The following is a 21,961-nucleotide window of genomic DNA, read 5'->3' on the forward strand; positions in this document are numbered from 1 at the left end:
TCTTAAAATAATTAAACTTACGTCTTAAAATAATGTCACTTTCATTTATAGTCTGAATCTATTTTTTTTCCACACGAATACACATTATAAAACGACACGAATATTTTTGAGTGTGTCCATGTTCATGACTTCTTTACGCGCAAACAACTGAACAGATTTGCTGGCACTAATATAGCTTATATGTGTAAATAGATATAGGCTACCTTTAACACAGGTCTACGTACTATTTACCTTCAGTAATCAGGTGAAACTGCTGGCAGAAAGATGGTATTATTATAACATAGGTACTCACTTCTCCAATAAACTGCGCGACCATGAAGCCGAGTATGACGGCATCGTTGGCTTCGATGTCGAGGTGCGGTATGCCTATGCCGCACGTGGACCACAACTCTTGCTTGTAGCCGTCCAGCTGCCACGCGCCGGAACCGATGTCGAACAGGATCATTTGAGGGTTCATCATCTCCCGAGCCTTATCCCAACTATGCTAGGGTGCCTATCTGACCTCCTCAACCCAGTAACCCAAGCAACCCAATACCCCTTGGTTAGGCTGGCGTCAGACTTACTGGCTTCTGACTTACTGGCTTTTGACTTACTGGCTTCTGACTTACTGGCTTCTGACTTACTGGCTTCTGACTTACTGGCTTCTGGCTTACTGGCTCCTGACTTACTAGCTTCTAACTACCCGTGACGACTTCCAAGGATGTTCAACGACAGCCAGGACCTACAGTTTGGCATGCCATCCGAAACAGTGATTGGTGAGGATGATTCGTGGGTTGCTAATAATAATAATTTTTACTAACTTCTCCAATAAACTGCGCGACCATGAAGCCGAGTATGACGGCATCGTTGGCTTCGATGTCGAGGTGCGGTATGCCTATGCCGCACGTGGACCACAACTCTTGCTTGTAGCCGTCCAGCTGCCACGCGCCGGATCCGATGTCGAACAGGATGATTTGAGGGTTCATCATCTGCCTAGCCATTTCCCAACTATGCTAGGGTGCCTATCTGACCTCCTCAACCCAGTAACCCGGGCGACCTGATACCCCTTGGTTAGGCTGGCGTCAAACTTACTGGCGTCAAACTTACTGGCTTCTGACTTATTGGCTTCTGACTTACTGGCTTCTGACTTACTGGCTTCTGACTTACTGGCTTCTGACTTACTGGCTTCTGACTTATAGGCTTCTGACTTACTGGCTTCTGACGACCCGTAAAGACTGCCAAGGATGTTCAATGACAGCCGAGACCTACAGTTTAACGTGCCATCCGAAACACAGTCATTGGTGAGGATGATTCGAGGGTTGCTAATAATAATAATGTCTACTGACTTCGCCAATAAACTGCGCGACCATGAAGCCGAGTATAACGGCATCGTTGGCTTCGATGTCGAGGTGCGGTATGCCTATGCCGCACGTGGACCACAACTCTTGCTTGTAGCCGTCCAGCTGCCACGCGCCGGACCCGATGTCGAACAGGATCATTTGAGGGTTCATCATCCTCCGAGCCTTATTCCAGCTATGCTAGAGTGCCTATCTGACCTCCTCAACTCAGTTACCCGGGCGATCCGATATGCCTTGGTGAGACTGGCGTCAAACTTACCGGCTTCTGACTATAGTTATAGGCACGAATCTTGAGCTCTGACCTGCATCTGCGCCGAAGTGATTTATTAGCAAAGAACCAATCCCGAGTGACGGCTATGACGCGATGCGCTGCGGGCCAATCACCGCTTTAGCCCGCCCCCGCGCCTCACTTCATACCACAAAAGGGACCCAATAAATTACTTCTGCGCAGGTGATGGTCAGAGCTCAAGATTCGTGCCTATAACTATACCTGAACGACCCAATACCCCTTGGTTAGACTGGCGTCAAACTTACCGGCTTCTAACTGCCAAGGATGTTCAATGACAGCTGGGACCTAATTTAACATGCCATCCGAAACACAGTCCTGGTGAGGATGATTCGAGGGTTGCTAATAATAATAATTTTAACTTACTTCGCCAATAAACTGCGCGACCATGAAGCCGAGTATGACGGCATCGTTGGCTTCGATGTCGAGGTGCGGTATGCCTATGCCGCACGTGGACCACAACTCTTGCTTGTAGCCGTCCAGCTGCCACGCGCCGGAACCGATGTCGAACAGGATGATACGAGGGTTCATTATCTCCCGAGCCAGCTTCCAGTCTAACCGGATGCAGCTGAGTACCACTGTGCCACAAGGCGCGACTGCCTATCTGACTTCCTCGACCCAGTTACCCAGGCGACATAATACCCCTTGGTTAGACTGGTGTCAGACATACTGGCTGGAATCGAGGGTTCATCATCTCCCGAGCCTTATTATAAACTATGTTGGGGTCTGTTTTACAAGGAGCGACTGCCTATCTGACTTCCTTAACCCAGTTACCCGGGCGATCTCTTGGTAAGACTGGCGTCAAACTTACCGGCTTCTGACTAACAAGGATGTTCAATGACAGCCGAGACCTACAGTTTACCGTGCCATCCGAAACAGTCATTGGTGAGAATGATTCTAGAGTTGCTAATAATAATAATTTTTACTCACTTCCCCAATAAACTGCGCGACCATGAAGCCGAGTATGACGGCATCGTTGGCTTCGATGTCGAGGTGCGGTATGCCTATGCCGCACGTGGACCACAACTCTTGCTTGTAGCCGTCCAGCTGCCACGCGCCGGAACCGATGTCGAACAGGATGATTTGAGGGTTCATCATCTCCCAAGCCTTTAGCCAACTATGCTAGAGTGCCTATCTGATCTCCTCAACCCAGTTACCCGAGCAGCCCAATACCCTTTGATTAGACTGGCTTCAAACTTACCGGCTTCTGACTATAGTTATAGGCACGAATCTTGCGCTCTGACCTACATCTGCGCAGAAGTGATTTATTAGCAAAGAACCAATCCCGAGTGACGGCTATGACGCGATGCACTGTGGGCCAATCAATGATTTAGCCCGCCCCCTCGCCTCACTTCATACCACAAAAGGGACCCAAGAAATTACTTCTGCGCAGATGATGGAATGGATGTTCAATGACAGCCAGGACCTACAGTTTAACGTGCCATCCGAAACACAGTCATTGGTAAGAATGATTAGAGGGTAATAATAATAGTTTTAACTTACTTCCCCAATAAACTGCGCGACCATGAAGCCGAGTATGACGGCATCGTTGGCTTCGATGTCGAGGTGCGGTATGCCTATGCCGCACGTGGACCACAACTCTTGCTTGTAGCCGTCCAGCTGCCACGCGCCGGACCCGATGTCGAACAGGATGATTTGAGGGTTCATCAGCTCCCGAGCCTTTACCAACTATGCTAAAGTGCCTATCTGACCTCCTCAACCCAGTTACCCGGGCAACCCAATACCCCTTGGCTAGACTGGCGTCAGACTTACTGGCTCCATTCGAGGGTTCATCACCTTCCAAGCCTTTCCCAACTATGCTGGGGTCGGTTTTACAAGGAGCGACTGCCTATCTGACCTCCTCAACCCAGTTACCCGGGCGATCTCTTGGTTAGGCTGGCGTCAAACTTAGCGGCTTCTGACTGCCAAGGATGTTTCAATGACAGCCGGGACCTACAGTTTATCGTGCCATCCGAAACACAGTCATTGGTAAGAATGATTCGTGGGTTGCTAATAATAATAATATTACTCACTTCCCCAATAAACTGCGCGACCATGAAGCCGAGTATGACGGCATCGTTGGCTTCGATGTCGAGGTGCGGTATGCCTATGCCGCACGTGGACCACAACTCTTGCTTGTAGCCGTCCAGCTGCCACGCGCCGGACCCGATGTCGAACAGGATGATTTGTGGGTTGCCGTCTACTAACCAGGTGCCGGTGTGGAGCTGGGGGGGTAAAAAAGAGATTAAGAGATAATATTTTTTGAAGTCCCTGAATAAGGCAATCAAACATGTACACGTTTGGTACTAGAAAATAAGAAATTAACAATTTTCAAAAATATTTTGTCCAGTCAGTTAATTCATAAGTCCCATTCGTTTTTGGAGTTCCGTACCCAAAGGGTAAAACGGGACCCTATTGTTTTCGCGATTAAATTGAATGGAGTGTTTTGCTGTTTTTGCAATTTTACTAACATCAGTTAAGAGACTTAATCTTGTCATTCACGTAAAAAATGTACTTCAAAATATGATGTCTTTGGGACTCTGAAAGTTCTTAAAATTGAAATGTTTTTTGTAAATATTCTTTTCAAGTCTTTATATCCAGCAGTAAATAAATGTGACAGAGATACAATGATGTTTGAGCTGTCTTTAAACTTAAGTGTCGTTTCAGTATTCGGCCATTATGCTATAGTTATTTAGTCAGGACAATTTACTATTTTTAAAGCGACTAAGACCTCATAATCTAATACTATTAAATATTATGTACAGCATACCTTATAACCTTGGCTCCTCATAGCATTGACGGCTGTAGTGAGCGGTGAGTTAGGAGGAAACTCCGCCTCTTCCACTTCTGTTCTCGCACATTGCTCCTTGTAAGGTCCTAGTAAAAACAAAGACTGTTAATACAAAGACTGCAATTCTAACATGTATCAATATTTTTCTTATTTATATGCCCTATGTGGCAGATCACGGCATGATCAATTTAATGTAAGATCTTTAAGAAAACTTGTGAATCACATATAAATGACTAGCTTCCGTCGAGTTCGGTTATATCGCGTTTCGAATGGAACGCTTCAAAAGTCCGGGATAAAAACTATCCTATGTTCTTTCTCAAGGTCAACTTTATCTCTGTACCAAATTTCATTAAAATCGGTTCAATGGTTTAGACGTGAAAGCGTAACAGACAGGCAGACATACAGAGCTACTTTCGCATTTATAATATTATTAGGGATTTAATTTGGAGTGTTGCGAATATGTGTATATTAAGGAGTCTTTTTAGTTAGAAATACACACTTAAGTAACATCAAGTCAAGGAAGTCAGATAATCATTTATAAGTTGGGAAAAATATTGAAACTTACCCAGCAAACAGTAATTCTCTCCCATCTCCTCGGTGGAGACATACGCCTTCGACCTGATTACAGTGTAGATGCCTCCCACTGGAAAACAAAAACAAAACGATAAAAATCTTTGTTTGAAATCATGAAAACTGACAGAGAGGAATGGAAGCAAATAAAATTGGGAACAGGGCAAGACGAAGATGAAGATTGAAATCATGATATAACATCAGTTTCTAAAAGTATCTAAGTATCATCATCTCAGCCATAGGATGTCCACTGCTGAACACAGGCCTCCCCCTTTGATCTCCACAGATACCTGTTGGAAGCGACCTGCATCATATCTAAGTATAATCTAGTAAAATAATTTAAATATCAGTGTTTTTTTTTATGCGTTGCATTATCATAATCCGTCCCAGTGCATTTGTATCGTCCCACTGCTGGGCTGCGGCCTCCTCTCACACGAAGAAGGAGTGAGCATTAATCACCACGCTTGCTTAATGCGGGTTGGCGATTTCAGACTTTACAGTCCAGATTTCCTCGAGATGTTTTCCTTTACCTTCAATCAGTTGTATACTGACTAGTATATAGTCTCTTTTTGATCTCTTTCCGGTCGTGTCGGATTGCCGTCCCATCGGGTTATGAGAGTGAAGGAATAGTGAGTGCACCTGTGTCTGCGCAAATGCTCGTGCACTATAATATGTCCTGCGCAACTGGCTGATCTCTTTAAATGAGAGCAGCCGCCGTGGCCGAAATCGGCCGTGGACGCCATTATTATAGTATATAGTAACATATAAGCATATACGGCCTTAATATTTCAATTTAATTTGCGCATAAAATCGCAGACTCAAACTAGTCTACACAAAAGATCCCATTTCTAGAAGTCCCTGGCCCACTTGTAATGTCTCAGCGTTTGTAAGACAACGAGTCATTCTTGTTCTTACAAGGACTTAACAGCGACTGAGCATAGACAATACATAGACAATTGAGTGTTATGTTACAAGCTTGGCGCCGGAATTGTGCTGAAATTATATTGTTTTATAAGATTTTTATACGAATATTTTTTCACGTAGATTTAGAAACCCTTTATGTCATAATTTTGGTACAAATTCTGAGAGCAAGAGATCATAGAGAGACCTAACCGACTTGACTTTTATAACGGTTTGATTTTTACAATTCTTTCACTAACAAAGGCTATGTCATGTGTTGCGTAAAAAGTTGGTGGCAACGATGGGTAATCCGACATCACCGGAGAGAGATCAGGCGCAGGACCGACATTAAAGTGTTCTCCGATGCACGGTGTATCAATCACCAACTTCCAGACTCAGGGTTTTTTTGTGAGACAACTTAAGGGTGCATCTATACGGTTCATGTAACTGGAGCAAGTTAACACGCGCAACTCACAAGTGACAAGAGCACGCGGGTGGGTATATTGCTTTGCTTTATTTTAAAATGCATGTAACCTGCGCAAGTGCCTCAACATGCGCAAGCTACTTGCACCGTGTAGATGCACCCTTAATGAAAGTACACAATAGTGGCATAGGTATGTATTTACCTTTGTTAGCGACCTCCCAAGCAGTTTCGAAGGTCCATCTCTTCTCATCGCTTTTGATAGCAAATCATCAAATGACTCCTCCCGCTGTGGGTTAGCAGCGGTGAGGGAGTGTCAGACTCTTACTTACTACCACCCACCATGTTCCTTCTTAAGCCCTTTATGTACCAGGGCCGCGGTAACTCGCGCGAACAATCTCGCAGCCCCGGCAGTTCTTTGGTCATCCTCTTTCACTATAAGGTTCTTCTTCCGAACAATCTCGCTTGGAAGCCGAGCTAGTTAAGGAAAAGGCTAGGCAAATAGACATACCTTTGTTAGCAACCTCCCAAGCAGTCTCGAAGGTCCACCTGTTCTCATCGCTGGCAGCCTGACCCTTGTCCATGTAGGATAGCAGGTCATGAGTAGACTCAGCGCGGTAGAACCGCTTCGAAGATCTGTCGCGCGACATTGTGGCCTGTGGGGAGAGAGATAAGGTTTAGTTTTGATTGCACATTATGATGATCCTGGACTTAATGTAAAACTAGCTCTTGTTAGCGAATTCACCCGCTTCTTGAGGGACCTGCTTCAAGTACATAGATAAAAAGTAGCCTACAGCCATCCTCCATCCTCCGAGCATTTTTCCCAATTATGTTGGGGTCGGCTTCCAGTCTAACCGGATGTAGTTGAATACCAGTGCTTTACAAGGAGCGACTGTCCTATCTGAACCCCTCAACCCAGTTACCCGGGCAACCCAATACCCCTTGGTTAGACTGGTGTCAGACTAACTGGCTTCAGACTACCCGTAACGACTGCCAAGGATGTTCAATGACAGCCGCGACCTACAGATTATAATTGGGATATCTAACATAAACGTGTTCTGTCGAAGAAATTCTTCAGTACATTTACTACATTTTAGTAGCGTTCTGTGGGAATTACGCCCTGCTTTCGATAAAAATAGTAGGATAGTATAACCACTAGTCACGACAAAATATTTCATTTTTGTTCATTCAATTCAGATTTTGGCAATAATATTCAAAAATATTTTAGACGTCATCATATTGAAAAGCTATGTTCTTTCTGACCTATCCCAAAGAATCTTGGCATCATTATTTACTTAAAAATACATTAAAAAAAACAGTCACGGCAGATTCTGTCCTCGACAAAAGTCATAATTTGTAGTTAATATTATAAATAGGTACACGCAAACAAATTATTAGCTGGGCAGGCAAGTGGCTCCACCCGGCGCGGCGCGGTGGTATTAAGAGAAACATACATGTTAGTGTGCGTAAAGTTCACGCGTGTATTACTTCGCCTGTTTATTAATGTGCGTACACAACGGGTTATTGGATACACACCTCAATAACCCGTTGTGCACGCACACACTTGCAATTTCTTTTCACTATAATGCTGATGAGAATATGAAGTTAAAATTTAATAATGAGACTATGAAGGCTCGTAGCCGAGGCGTAGAAGCGTTCGTCTAACGATTCGGAAGTTTTAAGTTCGAGCCTCACATCAGCATAGACTTTTTTCATAACTAAAATCATTTTTTATTTTCATTATGTATTTTTTTTATTATTGTAAATAAAATAAGAATATTAATCTAGATTTTAATAAGGAAGTATAAATTAAACAATTTGTAATAAGAAAGCAACAATATTTATTGACTAGGTTTATTTATATTATAATCACAAATTAAAAAGTTTTATGTATGACAAAACTATTCTAAGTCGGACAAGAATTAGCGTTATTTTTCATACTCAGTGGGTAATTATTAATTTATTAGTGATATGAATAAACATGTTAGTAAGTTAGATAATTATTAAGATGCAAGTATCTTAAATTGTAATCTTACTAACAATAACATCACTCACATAAAACAAATTTCATTACCCCCTGATATTTTTATTAATAGCAATTGGTGCGCCACTAGACCTGCATTGAAGAACATTTTTTGAGTTATAGCGGTCACCATCCTTTCGCCAAAGTATTTTGCGACCATCCTTGTCCGACTTAAAACATTTTTCATCGCTAAATACTAAATATGACTATATTATTGCACCAATCAAAATCCAAACATTCTTTTGCGAAGCGTACCCAGTTTTGTTTGTGAATGTCGGATAGTAAAATTTTCTTAGCTGGCCTACGACATTTCACGCCAGCTGCATGCAAGTGGTTCGTTATAGTTTGTAGTGTCACATCATGTTTAGTCGCCGTGGAACGAGTGCTGAGGAAAAGCTCAGCTATATGCGCAGAAACTATATCACGGTGCCGCGCATTGGCTTCTGTGTATGCAAATCCAGCCTTCGGTCCCGGTCGGCGAGGATCAATGTTTCCCGTATCGGCATATCGATGAACCCACAATTGCACAGTACTTCTCTGTGAACAATAATTAAATATTGATATAAATAACAGCAATCGATTACATTACATACAAATCTAAATCAAAGTAACATAATATTACATATATAAAATATTATGTTACTTATACACATATATATATATATATATATATATATATATATTACATATATATAATATGTAAGTTAATAGTATTAAACTTCATATTATAATCACATAACAATAATCAAAGTATATATAAATATATTATGTTAATATGACATTTAATATTATTAAATTACATATTAGTATAATAATAAAATAAAATTACTCACCGATAACTTTAAACGTCTCGCAATTTCACTAATTGAAACGTTTTGCTCATGCAAAACAATGATTTCTGCTCTTAAAAGTGTAGTCAAATAATTCATGTTGATTTGACAAACAAAAGCACTCCTCTCTCAATAAACGCAAAGTATGTATAATCACAGATTATTACAATAGTTGGTATAACGTCTAAAAACGTATCGAAGGCCCGATAGTCAACAGCATTATGAATTTATGACGGTGAACTTAAACTAATAATTAGCTTTGATATGGTTTGTTATTTTTAGAGGGTAGACAGTAAATATATTCCATCCAAAATACAACGCAGTCTTACTATTACTTAAAGCAATGAATTCAACAAACTAATGTAAAATATTTTTTTTAAACATACAAAAATCACTGAGCCGTAAGCGAGATTCGATCCTACGGCCCCAGCGGCGTGGAATCTTATTTTCTGTCCGCTCGACCAACGCGCTATAGAAACGATAGTTATTGATGCCAAATTTATGCGTCATATTCCATGCATCATTAGAGGCATAAGATATTGCAAATGTTTGAGTGGGGACACCGTGTTATTGTGAAGCAAAACTATTGAGTCACATACTCAATATCTCCACGCCGCGCCGCCGCGCCGGGTGGAGCCACTGGCGCGGCGACTGATGAATAGGCGAAGTAAAACACGTTTTGCTTTACGCACACTAACATGTATGTTTTTCTCAATATCACCGCGCCGCGCCGGGTGGAGCCACTTGCCTGCCCAGCTAATTGTTTGTTTGCGTGTACCTAGTATATGCGTGTTTATGACGTTTTAGTTTTCTCTGTATCTGCTGAACCGATTTTGAAAATTCTTTAAACAGCAAAGAAATATTTGTGTGTGACATACACTCTTCCTTATCCTGTATGGGATAAGAAATTCCTAGTAATAAAGTACAGCAACTAAATTAACATAACACACGTTATATGAATACAAAATAAATACATAGTCGTCTGATTATGTACACAGACTCTCGCATTTATTAGCGAATCTTTATATTAACGACGTCCACTGCTGAACATAGGCCTCCCCCTTAGATCTCCACAGATACCTGTTGGAAGCGACCTGCATCCAGCGGCTTCAAGTCTTGCAAAGATATTTGGCGCGAAATATATTCAGCTAATCAGCCGAATCTAATTAGACTGGAATTCAAATCTTAACCTTCAAAATAAATTAGTTAACCAGTTAGAACATAGCTCAAAACTTGTTTATTTGTGTCCGGAAGACATTAAGTAGTTTGTAAAGCAAACATTAATTCTGGCACGAATGACCAATGACGTAGGGAGACGCGCCCCCGTGAACATTTGTAATTAATTTACCAGAAGTACCAATACATCATCATCATAGATACCTAGATATATTCTTTATGTACACCAATTAAAATTACAGAAAGCAAAACTAAATATTTAAAAGTTTAGGTGACACAATGGCCTTTTTATCGTCCCACTGCTGGGCTGCGGCCTCCTCTCACACGGAGAAGGATTGAGCGTTAATCACCACGTGCGAGAGATGCAGGCTGCTGTTTCCAGACTTTATAGTTTAAGTGTCCTCGAGATGTTTTCCTTCAGATTTAATCAGCCATTGGTGTCTAAGATATACTTGTACCAATTTTATTTTTGTTCATAGGAGCACCCGCAACGGTAAGGGTTTCGGAGTGCTATCATGGTTAGATTTGATTTGAAAATCCCATAATAAATGGATATGTCGGTGATATTATCTATACTAATACAATAAAGAAGAAACATTTGTTATTTATTTGTACCCAAATGCTCCGAAAATACTGAACCGATTTAAAAAATTCTTTCCCTGTCGAAAGCCACACTCTTCCCGAGTGACAGCCTACATTTACTCGGTGCGTGAAGAAGTTGCGGGTGAAACCGCGGAGAAGAAAAGCTAGTATAAATAAAAATCTTTAACACGACCATGCTTAAGTATTTTCGCGACAAGAAAGTATGTTTAGTGCATAAACGAAGCAATTAACCAGTGAATTGTTAGAGGCAATCGGAGCGAATCTTACAAGCACGTGCATATGACATCATTTTGTCACAACATTACCTACGTACGTGTGTTTTTCTCGAAGAAGAAAAGCAAAGTTAATATATTTCCAAATTAAGAGGACGAATTGGAATTTTTGGCGCCAAGGATGTCAATTTTTCTCAGTAAATACAAAACGGATCAAAATACAACTTGGTTACCTGAAAGTTCATGATATAAACCTTATTTTGTTAGTTGTAGAAACATGATTAGGTAACTTTTATAACAGAGAAAAATATATCAAACATACCTCTTTTTAAAAAGAGATTCACATATTATGGGCAAACGGGACCGATTAAAGTCTCTTAACTTTTTTAGTAGTTGAGTATATACATACTCTTTAAAATTGTAGTAGGATTTTTTATCAAATTATCATTTCTAAATAATAAAATTACAAAACCATTTTGTCGCTTACGACTTTTAGTTATAAGCTAGCGCGCGTATTGTTATCCTCGCCCCGCTCAGACGCTCCGACCCCTTTTGGCGCCTTAGATGCGCGTGCCGGTTATGGAATTATTGTTGACCACTTCCTCGCCTTAAACGCATTTTAAGCAGATATGATCAATAAGGGATGGGCCCTTTGCAAGAAATATGGCCAAGGCCTATCTACTGAAAGCATCGCTACACTTCTCGTAAAACGTAAAAGCAATCCGCAACTAAATTCAGAGCGCTAATAAGCTATAATGGTCATCATTAGGCATTACCAAGGTTTAGAAAAATATTTGGATTTATAAAAAAGTGGACGCCAAGTGTCTTCATTGTACAGAAGCCCTAGAACTCGACTGGGTCCACTAGAAGTATGAGTGGTGGAGAGTGGTTTTCAGCCAGTGAGAGTCTGATACTCGCTTTTGCATTATCTACAGCGGTATTCGTTGATTTTTCATCTGTCCTCTGTAGCGAAGGTTCGCTTAAAAACTACCGTACATCATCCTCCGAGCCTTTTCCCAACCATGTTGGGGTCGGCTTCCAGTCTAACCGGATTCAGCTGAGTACCAGTGCTTAACAAGGAGCGACTGCCTATCTGACCTCCTCAACCCGGGCAACCCGTCACCTCTTGATTAGACTGGGGTTAAAAAGTACCGTACAGTAACGATAAATATTCTTGCAATCCTTCTAAATCAACTCCCACATGTAATTTCTACCGTCACGACAGAACTGTCTTTGAAAGAAGTCAAGTCGGAGACAGCTGGCAACCAGCCAAAGCGTGCACTTGCATAAGTGACAGGTAATAATATTGTTTGTTGTTTATTAAATAAAAATAAATAAATAAAATAAAATAAATTTATTAAAAACACATAGTTCAACATGTACAGATACAAATAGCTCATTGTAATGGCAGTAAATAGATCTTAAAAAATAAAATAATCATAGGAGTTCACTTAATCTAGACTAATACATAATAAATACAAGAAAGACGGTCTAAATCTAATACCTATATGGACCACCCGAACTAGGATTATTTTAAACCTGTGTTTCGGGTTATCATAGGAGCAAAATAATATTTATGGATAATTTGATTATAATTCTATGATATAAGATTATAATAGACTAAAAACAGGAACAGGAAGAGGATTTAGAAAGGGTTATTTATGTTGTAGATAGATTTAGAGATAATATGATATAGAAACAAGAGCGATATGGCGAAATACTAGTGCCGGCTTTTGTGATACCGGATCCCATATTCCATAGCTCATTAAGATATGAATCTTTTGGAATTAAAATGTCTCTGCCTAGATTTTCCTCATCTTCTGCCACTCCTTTAGGTACTGCACACAAATCCGCAAAATCCGTCCCTTTTGGAAATCAATGGGTAAGGCCCTTTTCAGCAGCCGACTTCCTATGCTAAGATGAATGAAGACGAGGTAAAATAAATTGTAAAAAATTATTGTAAAAATTACTCATTTAAATCAAGTATGATACTTGTGTATAGATCCAAATGACGAAGGATAATGTTAGGATTACTATGATGATATTATGAATACCATTGACTACTAAAGCATCAAATAAATCTGACCACTTACTCGACAAGATAAATGAAAAAAAACTTCAACCAACATTTAACATTCAATAATTCGCAAACCAAGAAAGATCGCGGAACACACATCTTCGAGTAAGCGTAAGGAATCTAGACATTTGGCTTTTGGACCACCCGATATTTTACAAGTTGATAGTAACAAGATAACTGCTGAGTTATCACACAGAACTGACATAAGCCGTAGTAAATGAAGACTCAATGAATATGTTGCTGATAAGAGCACTATTACATACGCTAGAGTCTGATAACGTGTTATCTGCAAAAGTATATAGTTAGGTCTTTAGCATAAATGTAGTTTTATTTCGTTACAAAAGAACTTTATAGTGGAAGAGAACTACCAAAGAACTAACGGGGCTGCGGGATTGTTCGCGCGAGTTACCGCGGCGCTGGTACATAAAGGGCTTAAGAAGGAACATGATGGATTGTAGTCAGTAAGAGTCTGTCACTTCCTCTCGCTGCTAACCCACAGCGGGAGGTGTTATTTGATTATTTCCCAAACTATGAAAGTTGTGTAAAAGCTAAGTGTTTGATGACTTCGAAATAGGTAAGAATCTAGGTCTAAATTGATGTACAAAAGGAACAGTAGATGGATTGTGTGGAAGTCGATATGGTTAGAAAGAATGTTAATTGTGAGATGACAGCAGACAGAAGAGTATGGAAGGAGAAAACAGGCGTCCACATATAAAATTGGGACAAGGGCAGGGGGATGATGATGATGATGTAGAACCTTTTAAGATAACTGACTCGAATAGGCTGTCTTCATTATATCAAATGTTCATAGAGCAATTATTATCTAGGCCTATAGATAGTTCAACTCAGATTTGCGCGCGGCCCTATGTGTGCGTCGGCTTGTAAATATACAACTTTCATTCGTGTGACAGTGACGTCGTCCGAGCATGACGTGTTCTTATCGCTTTTTGTTATGGGTACAGTCGTTTACGAAAATGTCTAGTTCTTCACAGAGAAAATGTTTAAGGAGTCAGCTAGCGTTTCAAAAAGTGAAACAACATTCAAAGCTTTTTATTATTACATTTTACAGTGTTTCATTATTTTCTCATACGTTTTTATCAAATTGACATTGACAGTATCTAAGAAATAAATGAGGTGAAATATCTAAGATGAATTAAATACTCCTTACGTATTTTCTAGCTCGGGGTACGCGGACAATAAATAAAAGTGTGGACTAAGAATGTAAAAAGACGTATAATCTAGTATAATAATGTAAACAAAATGTGTGGGGAATTTAAAAAAAATATATTGTTTCGCATAATGTCGACCAAAATAAGACGGATATAACAGTATTTGTACCCGACTGTACCTCTTGTCACGCACACAAAGTCACTGTATATGTACAAGGGTTACCCACACATAAGGCCGCGCGCAAGACTGAGTTCAACTTACTATACTAACTTTGAGGTTTGTTTTTCTTCTAATAAACAAGTGAAAACACCAATTAGAACATAAATATTACGTAGTTTCAGTATTAGATAAATATTATTACAAATCTTATCAGTTGTTATAGCACAAATAACTTCAAGTTCACGATTACTCGGTCAATGTATTAGGTATTAGATAAACTGTTTTGTTGGGTTCGCGTTTATTTGATGAGCGAAAAATATTTCAAAGGTTTGAAGAAATATTTTTCATTTTTTCGAAAGAACAGAGAAGATGATAGGAGGATAAAAGGGTACAACCAGTATGATACATGCATTAGGTATATGAAAGACGATCATCATCTCCCGAGCTTTTTCCCAACTATGTGGGGTTCGGTTTCTAATATAACAGGATGAGTACCAGTGTTTTACATGGAGCAACGGCCTATCGTACCTCCTTAACCCAGTTATCTGGGCAACCTGATATCTGGTAGCACACTATACTTTTATGGTTAAAAACAACCAAATTCTGCAGTATTTCACGATATACGTAAGTATTGTCATTGAACGTGAAAATGTAATAAGCATAAAATGATGGATATAGAGGAAGAGGACGACCAAAGAAACGATAGCTGGATTGTGAATATGGCTGGAAAGAATGTTACTACTGCCTGAGATGTCGTTAGACAGAGAGAGAAGTATGGAAGAAGACATTCCGCGCTGACCACAGTCCACAAATTTTCAATAAATCGAAGCTACCATCTCAAATAATAAAATCTATTTAAGGAACTTATCTCTCTTACGAAAAACCAAAATAATTATCACTCGTCCATATTTAGGTATCACCACAATCTTTCACTCTCAAATCATCTGCCTATCACATTAATATTAAAAACATACTAATCAAACATGTCATTACCGAAACACGAATATAATTTTGTATGATAATGATCTTCCACGCGGTTCGTCACGCACACATAGGTACATGATTTTAATGTCAATATATTGGACTACAGATACATAACAGAAGATAGATCGGCAATCGAGTTTTAGTGAAGCCAAAAATTAAATAGGTAGGGTGGTGGCACCCTATATCGGCCGTCTCCTAGTATCGGCCTTTTGGAGCAAATAGAATATAACTATAGAAATAGTGTTGAAAGCTATGCTTGTTTTGTGCAAAAATCGACTCTATGTCAATACGCATAACCTCACATATTTTCGTGCGGGTGCCTCAACGATTGAACGTTCAGTTGGCAACAGTGCACACGCAGGTACGGACGTGTTTCGTTTGGTAGCATTGCCGAGTCAAATCCCTGAGTCGACGCATTGCGTTGATAAGTATTTAAATAGAATTAAACACATTTATGGTAGTTTGTTTTATTTGTTCTTGAAGAAAAATAGTCAAAGCGTGTTTAAATAGTATATTTTTAAATATAATTGTTAGTTTTTACTAAATAATCGCGGGGCCGAGATTAGGGATCTCTTTTATTGATAAATCTCAATATCGTCCTAATGGCCGATATTGGGGAAAAGGTTGAAAACGTTAAAATACACTTTAAGCGATTTTATACATTAGCAGTAATATTAATAAGATTAAAACTGAAAGAAAAGCTCAGTTTGACTACTAGATCCTAACTTCGGCCGCCTAAAAACGATTTTTATTAGCTACGGCCGATATAAAGGGAATTGATGCGTAATAACGGCCTCCTTACTTCTTCCTTTCCTACTACCCTCAAACTATACAATAAACAGGGACGTGGTACATAATAAAAACTACTTAGATATATTAATTTTTGGCAACAGGTAGGAATGCCAATATCATGCCGGCCCAATCAAAACTCGCGAAAGATCAAAAAAAAGACAAACGTTTGCAATACGACCGTAGTAAAGGAGATTGGGCAAGAATGTATGAAGTTTGGTCCAAATGTCCACCACGAACGAGACCTATATAATTAAATAGTCCACTTAATTTAGAGTAACTTTTACTAAGAAAGTAAAAAAAAAAACAATGCCAAAAAAAAGTTATTGCCAAAAATGTATTCTTAATTTTTGGTAGTTTTTGTATGTTATCATTATTATTTTTTATTTTATTCCACTTCCATTTCCGCACTTTATCTAAAACTAAGATGAGAAGACACATTTGCATATAAACAGCCCATATTTTTTGCCCGATGGATGTACGAAATTACTCAGCGGTGCCTGAATCTAAGAAAGTTCGATGTAACTGGTGGTGTCTTCTCTCTAATAATGAACAATAATTCTATTTTGTCAGAAGGTACAGAAAGTACGAAAGAAGTTATAGAAAAATCGAACATCACGAAAAGTAATTGAAAAAATCTATATAAAATGTCTTATTTGATTTTGCTATAACTTTTTTCTGGCATTATATTTTTTTTTACTTTCATAACAAAAAATGTTCTATATTTAACGGGCTATCTAGCCATATAGGTCTCGATTGTGGTGGACATTTGGACCGGAATCGCCCATTGTCCTTTAAAGGAAGAACATTTATGAAATTACAAAGGGCAGTGAAAAGGAAACAATAACTATTTTGCTAGTTATATCAGCGGGAGGAGAATATTTGCCCCCCATGGTTGTTTTTCCTTACATCCGTAGGCCACCAAAAGAAATTGTCAATAGCGCTCCATCCTCCTGGTTCATAGGCTTATAGGATAGTGGGTGGATGAGAAGTGGAATATTTTGTTGTTGTTTGTTGTAATAATTTGTTCTTGAAGTTTCTTTATTTGTCTTAAGGTCTCTGCACAAGAAGATTAAGAATTTTGAATCATTGTGATCTTTAGTTTATTATTTATTTTAATTTCTATGACTGAGATGAAAGAAAAGACTAAGTAATTGTGATAAATAATAGTTAAGAAGTGACTAATAGTTAAGAAAAACGTTATCAGTATTTTTTACTTTCGTACTTTCATTTTATTGACTTAACTTCACTTTATAAAAGGTATGCCGATATAAGGGTCACAGGCGGCGGATGATAGGGTGTTAGATGCCGATATTAAGGTAAATCGGCATGCTCGGAAAAAAACATCTATATTATCAAAAACAACAGAGAATTTGTAATTTTGCGAATGTAATAATAAAGTATCAGTATCCCTCTACCCAAAAAATGCATTGCAAGAAAGCAAAAGCTATTTACATTAAAATTACAAGCAGTCGAAGTTCAAAAAAAGTTGACATGGCCGATAATTGGTGCCACCACCCTACACACGGAGCGAGGAACGATCTTTTTTTTTAACGACGTCAAAAATCATCAAATGAACCCTCCCGCTGTGGGTTAGCAGCGGTGAGGGAGTGTCAAACTCTTACTGCCTAAAAACCGTCGTGTTCCGTCATAGGCCTTTTATGTACCAGGGCCGCGGTATCTCTTTCGAACAACCCGCAGCGCGAGGAAAGATCTGTCACGCATTGTATTGTTATTGTATATCAAACAGTAGTGGGATCCTGGAGCTTATTTCAAAATTTTATCCATAGTAAGCAAATTATCAGATAGATGGAATATTGGGAACGGCCGTAAATCTATGCATTAAATACACTATGGACGGAAGATCGGGTTATCGATGTGTGTGTATTGTCAATATGTACGCATACATGTTTAATTGTCGTATTTATTTTGAGACTGGCACACATAGACCTTTCAATATAAAGTGTGTTTTTTGCAGGAGTAGTAAACTTAGTTTTAAAATCTTCTGGTTAGACTAGTCCGACGGCATCCTATGTTTCAAAGATGTATCGCGTTGTATATAAGGTGGATCGCGATGATAAAGACATGTCACCTTTTCCGATATACTCCCAATTAAACTATGTGCTCATTTAACTACCTCGTAAAAGAAGCAGGGAGCTGTTTTAAAATTTAAAAGCAAAGCAGTAATAACCTACAGGGCTGCAGCCTCTCTTCATACAGAGTAGGAATGAGCGTTAATCACAACGAAAGCTCAAGGCGGATTGGTAATTTCAGACTTTGAAATCCAGATTTCCTCAAGACGTTTTCCGTGATTCTTCTTCGTCTTTCGTGTCGATGACATGTCATATAATGAGACTACACTATGTCAGTCCAATAAGCCGCCACAGCGTTTTCCGTGATGACAGGAATACTAAAAATAATGAAGCCGAATAGGAAGCCAGACCTTTTTAAAGTTTCCAAAAAACGTCAATTTTGAGCTCAGCTCGTATAAATGATTGCTTATTAAAGTTTTACGTTGATATTGTAAAAATGCCGTTTCCTTTCAAAACACGTACGAACCTAGTAAAAATGTTTACCATTCCTTCCACGCACACACTCACAATATTTAGCGTGTCGACACGAGTTTGTTATTGTTCGCGGTATCTTCAAGGCCTTTCCAACACGGGGTTAGCAGAGTTCGCAGATTAGAACACGGATAGCAACTGATTGTGGGTCAATTTGGGACTTTGTTCAAGAAGTTTATTTTTAAACCCCCTTCTCCCTCAATCCTGTTCCTTCATAAGCCTTTTATGTACCAGGGCCGCGGTAACTCTTTCGAACAATCCCGCAGCCCCAGCAGGCCTTGGCTCTGCTGGGCCCCGCTGGGGTTTGCTGACGTCTCCTTGAGGAGCGGAACCCCTCATTATTGATTATTAGCATCTACCTAGCCTATTTTCAGTTACCTATAACACCCTGAATAACCGAAAACCCTTTGGTGAGTCTTGTTGTCAGCCTTTCTGGCTTCCGACGACTTACCTCACCCGTGTTTCGTAGGAACTACATCGCATACCGGGATAAAAATTAGCCTATAGGCTTCTTCGATGGCTATTTATTTAAGTATTTATTTATTTACTTGCTTGATTTACACGGCTAAGTATCGTGACGGATCCGGTGGGACCAGGTAATTCAATAATGATTGGCCTCGCTGGGCTGATAACCAATGGACCTATGTATTCATCAGGGATTGGACTCTCTGAAGATCACTGACTTGGTTTTTTTAACTGGTTTTTTTTTTACTTAGCTGACTGTGTCATAAGCGAAAGTGCTAGAAACTAGGATAACATAAACTGTAAGACCTTAATAAAGAACATTAGAAGTCATTATTGAACTGATAAAGAGAAGGCGATTATGTAATATTTATCGCAATACACTTGAATGTCGGGTTCATTGAAATTAATATTCAGTACCAACCAGCTAGTTGTATTCAGGCTATATACTGATTGTATCTAGAAATATTTTTTACATATTAATATTGTAGAATGACTTGGGGTATGGGTTTCCTGAGTAACTGGGTTGAGGGGGTCAGATAGGGCAGTCGCTCCTTGTGGCACACTGGTACTCAGCTACATCCAGTTAGACTGGAAGCCGACCCCAACATAGTTGGGATAAGGTCTCAGAGGATGGATGGATAGTAGAATGACTTGTTATCAACATTTAATAGTTTCATGCACCAAAATTGAATCTAATTGATATTCTATCATGAACTAAAAACTACAATTCATTACTGTGATTCTGAAAAAGTATGTTTTTCAATATTTTCGTAATAATACAGTAAAATATAGGTAAGCAAAATTGCAGCTTATTTTTATTAGTCAGACATAAATTATTTTGTTTTCATTTTGAATTGCTATGATTTTTCCTTCCTGATGAATTCATAAAATTAAAAATCTCATAAGATTTTTATGTTATTTATGAATATAATCACTAATATACAAATAATTAGGTATTGTCATGACTTATTGTATAGTTTTGGGATGACAATTTACCTATGAATTTCAGCAAAACAAAATAAAATTAAAATAAGTATTAGTATATCAATTTGTGTAGGATCACTAAATAGTGTATGTAAATTAATTCATTTATATGCTTATCAGATATGTGTCAATTTACCAATAGACTAACAAATTTTTGATGTGATTGGCAAGCCTAGAATTCTTAAGAGTTTGTGTGCTTGAATTCGCTTATCTCTGTAAATAATAGATGGATTTGAAAAATTCTTTCAGTGTTAGATAGCCCATTTAGCGAGGAAGGCTACAGGCTACTTTTAATCAGACAGTGTGGAATAGCTTCCATGGGACACGAGTGAAACCGCCGACAGAAGCTACTTTTAAGGTAAAACTTTAGTTGATATTTTGCCAAGGTAATAAGGAGTATTGTCTAGGAAATTATTTTCTAAAAACTTGTCTGAATAATGTACAAGTCACTGGTTTAATTGCAAAGTATGTAAAACAATAGCTATTCAAATTGAATTAATAATTCAATTGTTTTTCATACAAAAGTAAACAAGACATATTTCTTTCACAGATAATAACTCTTTGCTTTTTATAATTATATTACAAAAGCATTGGCAGCATTCCGTGGAGCCTTATCTACGCCCAAAATTATTTCGCGATATCAATTTCAATAAAAAATCAGGTTTATAAAACTTATCTCGAATTCATAATTTTATTGAACGCGAATTTTAAATTACGAGATTATTTATTCGCCTTCCGTGTTTACGACAAAATGCGATGTTATAAAAAGAACTATTTTTAACCACGCCGAACGGCCGTATGAAACGACGTGTCTAAGAAAATAAAAAAGTAATAAATACTTACGGATTAAAAAAAAAGTTGGTGTGAACGCCGGAAGCTGATCTAGGCACTTTTATCACATAAAATCACACTGAAAACTAGTTTTTATGATACTTTTACACAATTCCTTGATTGACGAAGTTATTTACGATGATATTACCGCATAGTGCATGTCTGCGCGGGTAGGGAATTCAAATGAAAATATTTTTTGTAGGTTACAAAACGTCAAACTCGCTCGCTTTGAAGGTCACCTTGAACTGACAGCTGTTGTATACAGGGTTGCCAGACCAAAGAACTGGTTGCCAGATGTTATCTGCCCGATTTTAATGTCAGTTTAAATTGGGTAGGTCCCAATGTTTCAAATTGTTTCTTTTTGATTTATTTATACTAGAAATCGTTTTTGTTTGTACGCTTAAGGCTCCGAAACTACTGAACCGATTTGAATTCTGTCACTGTTGGTAAGCTACACTATAACCGAGTAACTGGCTATAATTATATACAGGTACGGAAAGTTCCCATCCCAGGACGCGGGTAAAACCGCAGACAAACAACTAGTGATGATTGTTTTTAACACACTAATCTTAGAACAAGTTTAGTCATTATAGATTCTGTATAAGTTTTATGAAAACTCTGACGATTGAAATAAAAAAAGTAGGTTTATAATCATCAAAAGGTTTTAATCAACAATTTACATACATATTTACAACAATAAACGTATCTTAACAAAAATAGTAACCTATCATTATTATCACAATTTGAAAAAGTACAAGTACAAAATAACAAAATCAACAATGTACAGAT

At 38.7% G+C, this 21,961-nt stretch overlaps 1 protein-coding gene across 3 annotated transcripts in view; it reads right to left on the reverse strand.

Annotated features, from left to right (window-relative positions):
* Nucleotides 1-21,413, reverse strand: part of Glys (Glycogen synthase) — a 32,560-nt gene extending 11,147 nt beyond the window's left edge. Inside the window, exons 1-5 of one of the 3 annotated variants that reach the window (XM_064042652.1) lie at nucleotides 21,185-21,413; nucleotides 6,817-6,961; nucleotides 4,980-5,057; nucleotides 4,394-4,500; nucleotides 3,657-3,848 (exon numbers count right to left, since the gene is read on the reverse strand). In XM_064042652.1, the coding sequence (XP_063898722.1) occupies nucleotides 3,657-3,848; nucleotides 4,394-4,500; nucleotides 4,980-5,057; nucleotides 6,817-6,955 (516 nt within the window). In that variant the 5' untranslated portion in view covers nucleotides 6,956-6,961; nucleotides 21,185-21,413. Of the gene's footprint in view, nucleotides 1-292; nucleotides 488-2,553; nucleotides 2,748-3,656; nucleotides 3,849-4,393; nucleotides 4,501-4,979; nucleotides 5,058-6,816; nucleotides 6,962-21,184 lie in introns of those variants that run through there. The other 2 variants (XM_064042650.1, XM_064042651.1) reach the window with 2 other exon arrangements.
* Between the last annotated feature and the right edge of the window lie 548 nt (nucleotides 21,414-21,961).

This window comes from Helicoverpa armigera, chromosome 29 (genome assembly GCF_030705265.1).
Source record: "Helicoverpa armigera isolate CAAS_96S chromosome 29, ASM3070526v1, whole genome shotgun sequence".
In the NCBI taxonomy this organism is placed as follows: Eukaryota; Metazoa; Arthropoda; class Insecta; order Lepidoptera; family Noctuidae; genus Helicoverpa; species Helicoverpa armigera.